General features: G+C 40.4%; 1 protein-coding gene across 1 annotated transcript in view; it reads right to left on the bottom strand.

Moving 5' to 3' along the window:
* Positions 1-2,758: 2,758 nt before the first annotated feature.
* The window catches only part of LOC120725519 (single-minded homolog 1-like), a 10,990-nt gene continuing 4,735 nt past the window's right edge, over positions 2,759-9,013 (bottom strand). Inside the window, exons 8-12 of the mRNA XM_040018508.1 lie at positions 8,855-8,961; positions 8,498-8,645; positions 6,002-6,158; positions 5,517-5,904; positions 2,759-5,142 (exon numbers count right to left, since the gene is read on the bottom strand). Coding sequence (XP_039874442.1) covers positions 4,400-5,142; positions 5,517-5,904; positions 6,002-6,158; positions 8,498-8,645; positions 8,855-8,961 — 1,543 coding nt within the window. The 3' untranslated portion in view covers positions 2,759-4,399. The remainder of the gene's footprint in view (positions 5,143-5,516; positions 5,905-6,001; positions 6,159-8,497; positions 8,646-8,854; positions 8,962-9,013) is intronic.

The following is a 9,013-nucleotide window of genomic DNA, read 5'->3' as shown; positions in this document are numbered from 1 at the left end:
TCTAATTGGGCACGATTTCCAAGCAGCATTTCAAATCCAGGTGCCTCCACAGTGAAAAACTTATTTCCTCTCCTCTTCACAGAATGACCTCTCCACTTTTCTAGCTCAGCCAATCAGATCGACCAGATGACCTCAATATCCCGGTCCACCCAATCAGAACATCTAAATGTGTTGTTGGTGCAACGCGGTCTGCTGTAGAGGTGTCACTAAAAGTCCTGGTTGAGTGATTTTCCCAGGTCCTGTGCTACTTTGTCCTTCAATGACTCATTTGGAATCTCTGAATTGGGCGTTTTTCTTTTTTTTTTTTCTATTTTTTTTGGCTCCGTGGGAAACGTTTTTATGCACAGGACAACATTTGCATTTCTTACACTGTGCAGCTGTGTTTTGAGGCAAGATATGTAAAAGTTATAAATTCCAAGCTGATTTCAGAGAAGGGCAGGAATTAAACAATTAGAAGATGTCAGTTCAAACTGGAAAGGTCGTAAAGTACACACGAACAGAAAACATGTTGAAACAGTTTCCTTTGTGCTGTTCTGAAGCTGTTTCATAAGGATGACTTTTCACGGAGTGCCACAATGAATTATGGTGGCACTGGTGAAGGAACAATTTAATTGATGCATGAATATGTAATTGTGCCTCAATCCCGGGCCTGAAATCAATCAAGTAGACAGTCAGTGGCTATTCTGAACCTTGCCACCTGCACTCTTGTATTCTGTGTTCGTTTGAGAAGTTAGGATCTATTTCTGCTTCACTGCAGTTGTGAAACCTTGGGGTCTTTCTCCTGTGGTTCTATGGTTTACCTCCACACAGAGGCAACCACATGACATAGGTGGCATCTTTATCTCCTCAAACCGCTAATGCCTTGTGGTGCAAACGAAGCTAATTCACTTGTGCGTTTTATTAACAGTAGCATATAGTTAAATTAACTGCAAATACTTTAATTTTGCAGCACTGCGATTCATTATGATAAGTTCCTAAGAGTGACTAAGCGATTAACGCAAGACATCTGTTTTTTTAGTGATGTCATACAATCCTTTGTTATATTTGTGATTGATTTGATTCTAGGAGTAACATCTGCTATTCTCCAGCATCTCCTTGAGTCACTTCTAAAAAATGTCTCCTCTGTTAGAGTTTAAGGATGAGCGCTTCTGTAATTGTGATAATTCCACTCTTCTTGTCTTTCCCATTCTACAATGATGCAAAGTGACAAAATACTTGAGTACATTTTTGACTAGTTCCCTTTTAACCAAACACTTCCTAGCTCCACTCTGATATTTTAGAAACAAGCTTGACTGGGCAAACTAAAAGTTGTAGCGCATTAGTAAAATATCTATTAAACATTACAAGAAGTTAAATTCACTGTAGAAAAGCTTATGTAAATTTATTGTGGTGAAGTGGTGCTTGCCTTAACTGCAGATGTACAAGCGAATGCATTATAAAAAAGTTAAATCCAGGTAGCTTTGATTCATGGATAATTTCATCAACAATAATTAAATAATGCAATGTAAGTAAAAACGTAGCCGTTTTGGAGCCTTTCTACAGAACTTTTACTTAAAGACTGAGTGTAAAACTTTTGCAGAGCTCTGAAATCCTCATTGTATTTTGGCATTGATTTTTCTTGACCTTTCTTCTCTCCACTGTTTCGACTTGTCACCTTTTTGGTTTCTTTTTCTTAAACTCTTTTTCCACTTGCACACAACCTTAGAGTTTTCATCTTAACTTTTAGTCTGTCTACAGCGCTCTAACTTTCTATAGACTGAGAGGATCTTGGATGAGGAAGTATGAGGTAGTTGGGGAGGCGTATGCAAGAGTGCGAAGTCTGGGCAAAAGGCCCAGTGTTTGGCCACATTTGTAACCGACTCTACATGTGAAAGCCTTCGGGGCACATCAGGCAAAATTCCTAGTATTCAGGAGGAGAAAAAAAGGCCTCTGATTATTGCCGTATCTCAGCACTAAACACACGCTCACTCACACAAATACACACACACACACACACACTGTTCATAAACCTTGATGATGTCAGCAGCTAAGCGGTATAAAGGTTTTGCCTCTTGGAATGACAGCACCACTGATATCTGGCAGACCATCAGTTAGTCACGTCAGCGGTAACTGATGGAAGTTCTCCATTCAGGCCCAGGCTGTGTCCAGGTCCTTTGTCAGCTCAGACAGACAGAAAGACAGGCAGGCAACCTCTCCAACTACATTTAAACAACATACATTCATTAAAATACACCACAGAGGAATTACCTCTGAGAAAAGGTTAGAGGCTAAATGTGCAAATTTAACTGCTCCAAACTGCAGTTACTTCGCCATTGTAATGATGTGTTCAGGATTTTTTTACGCTAGCTGTTTGGAATAATTATCAGTCAAATCTTTTTTTCATTACAATCATTGAATCTTATGGAAAAACTACATTGTCAGTGTAGCCAAAGACTGATACCGGGTATTCAAAGGGTGCAATAGAGCTTCATTGTTGTCTGAACACATCAGTGAACCAAGTCTTTGCACTACATGTATATACATTGATTCTTAACGGGTATACAGATGTTGTAATTTACTTTAAAATATACTACCCTTGTATTATGATTATTACAGTAAATTTAGCTTAAAATCTAAAATTCAGGATTTATAAGTTTATATTTTCACATTACTACTTTTGGTCTCTTCCAGTGATTGCAAGAAAAGGGAGACAGAATAGCAGCACTTATTCTTTTATATTTTTTTCCTTATTTTCTTTTTCTAAAATATTAGAAGAAAACAAAGATGAAAGCCACATAAAAAATACACAGCAATTAATCTATTATGATCTACTATGTATCAGTACATTTCTGTATCTATTTTTTTTTGAGGCAGCAGCATTGTGTTTGTGTCTGCGTGTTTGAGTTTGTGTGTGAGTTCATTCAAAACAGATTTGACAGATACAACAAAACACCGACAAAAGATATATGTTTACAACTGTATTCGGATTTAAGGACTTTTTAAACCAATTAATAAATAATTTTGTCGTTTCCAGTTCAAAAAGTTCCTTGTTTGATATTTACATCATAAATTAAATAAGAAACTAAAGACTTTCAACTTATTTAAGATATGTTTGAAGCATTCAATACAACTCATAACAAATCAAAACAATTAAAAATTAAGGAAGAGGATTAGGGCCACTGGGGAAAACAATGACAATATGACTTTTTTTCTCCAGGATTTCATTTTTTTCCCTCGGAATTCTGTCAGAATATTCGATTTTCTTTTTCGAGAGTTCTGAGAAAAAAAAGAATTCTAAGAAAAAAGTCTGCAGAAAAAGTTTTCATAGAATTCTAAAAAACAAACAAAAAAACAAAAAACAGCTACAACCTGTGGCCTTAATCCACGGTTAATTTTACAACGCATGGAACAGAATTTAAAAACTTTTACTGCATATTTTATATATGCTAATAGGTCAGGTAAAAGTTAAGTGATGTAAAAACAGAAGAAATCATACTCTGATATGTAAGCATTAATAGCTAAAACTGCAAGTAAATATACAATGCCTATATTTAGAGAGCATGGGAAGATTAAAAATGAGTGAGTTTGGAAACATCTTTTCGCACACTAAATGAGGGCATTTCACATATTCCATAAACCAGTTTCAAGTTGACCTGGATATTTTGCACTTTTCCATATCAGAGGCATGTTTCTCTTTCTGTTTTTTCACTTCTTTTTTTTTTTGTAAATAATGTAATAATGGTGTGATCCAAACACCAAAACTAATTTAATGCCACCAGTGAAATATTCTACTTGGACAGAAAATAATGACACATACAAAAAACAGCTCACTGACAAATAAATACCAGGAAACACTGACATCTTACAATAGGGAGTCAATAGCCTTTTCCATGTTGCACTTCACGTGTCAGACAGTATGGTCTGTGCTCTGGAGTTTTCAGGTGAAACGGCTATGGAACAACACATTTTCTTACTGCCTTTGGAAATCATGTACAGGTCAGGTTAACAAACATGGCCAATGGTGCATGAGAGGTTTGGAATAGAAACACTGGATTGATGTTTAACCAGCTTTTGCAGGGAGGGAAAGTTACTTTACTGCCATTAAGACAACTCTGTTATATTATGTAATGGAGCAAACTTTCTCCATTTGTCAGGCAGTATGCAAAAAGTCAGTTCCTGAACAGCTTCTTAGAGTCTTGGGGAAAAAACTTCTCTAATGACAAAGAAAAGAGAAAGGCCTGACAAACACAAGTTGTGCTGAATGGATCACCAAGGGCAAGTCAGCCCCACACAGGTTCCTTGTATCCTTTTGTCAGTGTCTCAGCTTTTGTGTGGAGCACCTGGTTGCACATGCCTACAACCTCACTACGGATGGTAACGTCCTCTTTTAGACAGCTGGCTCAATCTTCACCAGATATCGTCAGCTTCCATTGGTTATGATAACTGAGGTGGTTTTATGTCCCTGTATTTGTTCAGCCTGCACTCTCACATGAGATGCCACATCATACTGCACTCCTCCACAGGCCAAGCTGGAGTAACTCCGCAAGCTCTCCGGATCATACAGATGCTCGAGGGAGTACCCAGTCAAGGCGTACGCCGCCTGCCTGTCCAGTGGCTGCCTCTCCTGTGCTGGATAGATCAGCGGACTTCCCTGGGGTTGTTGAGGGTGTGGGGACATATCTGTCTGCATGTAGTCTTTGGTGAGGGAGAGGCCTGATCTGGGGATTCCGTCAGAGCTGGGGCTGCTGAGACGAGACAAAGAAGCAGGACTCGTCGTGTTTTCATCATTTTCATTGGGGCCAAGAACTTTAATGCTGTCTCGGTGATGGAGGCGTTCAGTAAGGAGGTCGATGCTGGGGGCTCCGGGGCCACGGCATACCACGCTGGGCATAGTAAGCTGAGATTGATGGGGTAGGGAGGAGGTGAAACAGGGACTGTGAGTTTTGGTGAGTCCCGAGACATCCAGTGGCATCTTGTGTTGCTGTAGACGGCTCTCCTCCTCTTTGATCATTTGCTGTGTGGCACGGATCAGGGTCTCCATCTTGCTGGGCTCTCGAGGGCTCGCTTGGAATTGGTCACCGTGGTAACGCTCACCTGAATCACTGGTGGACCCACCTCCGTCAGGTGAACTCACTACGCTGTCTTCGTCCCAGTGGCCCCGTCCTATAAATGCAAATCAGTGGTCAGAGTTGATAACAATAGAATAAATGAATATCACATTGTTAAAATGCTCATGTGGTTAATGGGCAAAATTCTGCCTTAAATGCATATATCATTATAGCATCATGGTCTGACTGGGTGTCTTGGCTGAAGCACAGTGGGGTTTTTTTGCTGTTTGAGGATGTGAAATGTGAAATAACTTGGCTTTCAGTTGCGGGCAATTTTTGAACAGATGGTAGCAATCGGCACACTGGCAAGAGACGGTGTAAACAACTTAGCATGTCCCATAATAACATTTGGAAAACAGCTACCAGGAGAAGCTAGGCCAGAACTATTTTCAGAGACAGATGGTTGTGGTCTCAACCCTAACACCTCACCGTGAATGGCGCCATGGTAGGATGTTATTTCGTAGCCTTCGCTGTTGTCCACTGAGAATTTTGGCAACGAGAGAACGGAGCGTGTGGTGTCCCACCACATCTCTCTTCCCGACTGGGGGGTTCCCAGGAAGTAGCGGCCACTCTGGCATCGAACACGATCACAGGTGGTGGTGTGAGGGTGCGTTTGGGCATGGGCAAGATCCTCTTCTGATAGACCCAGGCCGTAGCACAGGGAGCCCGATTCTGGATACAATCTGTAGGCACAAGAAGCCTCCGTAGCTTCACTGGGATCCAACAGCTGAGGAGAGGCAGAGTCTGTCATTGGGCTCCCTCCCCACTGACTGTCTTGGTCAGACTCTGAACGCTCTGGATTGAAAGCTGAAAATTGCTGGACAGAAACAAGAAAATCACAGTTCTGGGAGTTTTTGATTTGAATCCAAAGCAAGCTTCCATAATTGACTTAGCTCTAAAAAAAAAACAATTACCTGTGGGTAGGGTGACACTCTGGCTTTGGCCTTGGACTGGGTCAGACGTGACTTGGTGCTCTTTCTTTCTTCATTGTGACTGTCAGCGTAGGGAAAGGCTGGTTTGCTGGGGCTCATTTGATCCAAAGACAGCTGCATTCCTTTATACTCAGTGTCCCTTTTAAAACACATAAAATGCATGTTAGAGATAAACAAAATAGTTTAACTTAAACTTCCATTTTGTGATGTTTTTATAATCTTGCAAGATCATGCTCAGAATAACATATCTATAACAGCGAATTGCTATGAAATTCATGGGCTCCACAGGACTCTGCCAAGTGATCCCTTTACTTATTTATCACCACTCACCATGAGGTTTTCTTTTTAGTGCTGACATCATGTTAGTACTATTACTGCGAGTATGCTGATGTTAGCATGTACAACCTCAGAGATCACCTCGGATCCCTAGCTTTCTTTTAACATGCATGCATCTTTGAACTTTGCTGTGGGTTCAAATTATTTTATGCACTATGAGCTGCAGGTTACTGAGGAGCTTCTTCACAGTGACCCACACAAACACACAGAACATTTTTGACCTAGTTTTACTTTTATTTTTTTCAAGCTAGCTCATGTTTCTGTAGTTAATCCAGAATTCCCCAAACCTTTAGGCTATTTTCATCATATATACTTGGATCATGTTCTCTTTCTGACCATCTTGATTTTAGCATTACACGAGAAGCATAATTACTAATTAGTCTAAAGCACACTCCTTGGCTAATGTTGAATATAGATAGATTGTCAGACTTAGATTGAGTCAGGCTTTATAAAAAGGATTTAAGTACAACTTTAAGTGAATACAGTATATAAGGGAACTTTAAGATTATGAGCTCTCAGCTTCTGAGATTATTAACAAACACCCAGAAAAAACGTTAATCATTCTTTTTTCTTTTCTTTTTTTAACCACAAACATTACGAGAATGTGGAAAGAATGCACCGAGAGTAAACACACACCAGAAACATATTTATACTTATAAGTCTTATCTATGCAATCAATTTCCTCTAAATGTACCCAGTTTTTTTAAATTTACTTTTGAATGTTGCAGATTTCAAACATGCAACTTGTGTGCCATCTTTGACATTTTAACCCACTGTACTGCGGCTGAACTCAATGCAATTGTCACCGTCGAGGGAGTGAAAAAAGCTCCTGTGTCAAGTGTTCAGCAAACATGAGCCTATTCTTAACTTATCACATCAACAGTATGTAATAGCAGCTGTCTGGCATTTTAAACCTTGTGGCCCATCCCTGACCCTGTACAGCCAGCCTCTTCAATATGACTCTAAATATGACCCATTCCTTATGTACAACACTGCAGGCGAAAGGCTATGTTTGGATAGCCAGTGCACAGTCTGAGTGTTATTTGCTCTTGCAGGTATAGTTATGGTAGCCAGTTGTGCATCCTATCTGTGCCCTGGCTGACTTATGTCTGAGCCAATAATGTTGGGCCTTTGTGCAAACTCAGCTGTGTTAGCCGAATTCCACCTCAGGGGTCAATGTCAGAGCACCTCACGTCTGAAATATGCCACCAGCCAACTTCCAAACATAATTTATTAATGGATTCTTGTTGGGCTGAAACGCTGCCATGCCAAGGCGATTGAATTGCTGTTTTTTTTTTTAAGTAGTTGTTTGTTTTTTTTCCACTTTTGCCTCTTGGACTTTCAGATACTTCTGTGTTGGACTTGATTATTCACTTGGAAATTCTCTGTCATTTTAATGTAGTTACTTTGTTTTCGCCTTACTGCATTGAAGAAATCAATAGGTGGAGTGCAGCCATATGCATACATGCACGTACATACTTGCGCAAACTCTCCATCACATGCACTTACACACACACAGGAAAAAACTACATGTGGATCAACCAAACAAGGAAAATCCAACATGTGTTACAGCTATGAGATAGCTATTGATTCCTAGTTCACCGTTTGATCGATTTTGCTTTCCTTAGACTGCAGATCGATGGTGGCAGTAGAGGTTTTTGATGGGGTTGAACCCTGATGTTTGTCTTGCTGTCTCAAAGGGCCTTAGTGTGCTTTGTTCTCTCATAACACACAGCTGCCTGAGTCCTGCAACCTCTGTATTTGGTGGATTTGTACAGAGAGACTACGGAGGGATAAAGAGAAGGATTTCTCCAGGAGAAAAAGACCCATTGTATCACAGAGTGAGCTTCAAGTACAGATCATAAGAGTGCATGATATGATTATACAAGTAAAATATTCAGTGTTATTCCCACAGTGCCATCTCTATTAAAAGGGCATTCTTATTTAGACCGGAGTAGTGCTGCAACCTTGTTTTACAATGACTGTGCAGCTACAGTATAATTGCAGCCATCAGCACAAATTATAGATTTAACTGTCTCAAAAAAGCATACTTTTTAAATTATTGTGAAATCAATTATGAAGTATCTGTTAAAACAAAAGTTTCCCTCTGGTTTTAGGATGGAAATCGTTATTTACACTTACGTGAGGACATAGTTGACGCTGACGATACAGTGAGGCCTTGAGGATCGGCTATTGTGGACGATAGTGGCATAACTTTGGACCCAGACCCAGCCGCCGTGTTTGGCAAGGAACCGATAGTACTTAGTTGTGACTTGGCCTTTTACCAGCACTGCAGGAGATAAAAGAAACACACAGACAGCAGAGATTAACATGTTTAACAAGTTGCACGTTTTCTTTTTTGTGTGTGTGCGTGCGTGTGGGAGACGTGTGATTGCCTGCACATGGTGGCTGCAGCAGGTTGCCTGAGCAGTTGCTGCATAACAAGAGAAGGTCAAGCTGCCTGTTGTAAAAGCATAAATGAACACACTTGTAACTCACAGAGGTGGTGTGCACAGCGGAGGTGGAAGATGTCACAGCTGTGGACATGATGGTACAGCGTTTTCTCAATGAGGTCCTGGGGCTCATAACCTGTCAGCTCAGCTACCCTGGGGAGAAATTCAGGAGTTAAAATAAGCAGCTAATTCAGGGATATTTCAT

Source organism: Simochromis diagramma, unplaced genomic scaffold, assembly GCF_900408965.1.
Source record: "Simochromis diagramma unplaced genomic scaffold, fSimDia1.1 OVJJ01000802.1, whole genome shotgun sequence".
Taxonomy (NCBI): domain Eukaryota; kingdom Metazoa; phylum Chordata; class Actinopteri; order Cichliformes; family Cichlidae; genus Simochromis; species Simochromis diagramma.
This window is presented reverse-complemented; position numbering and strand designations above follow the sequence as displayed.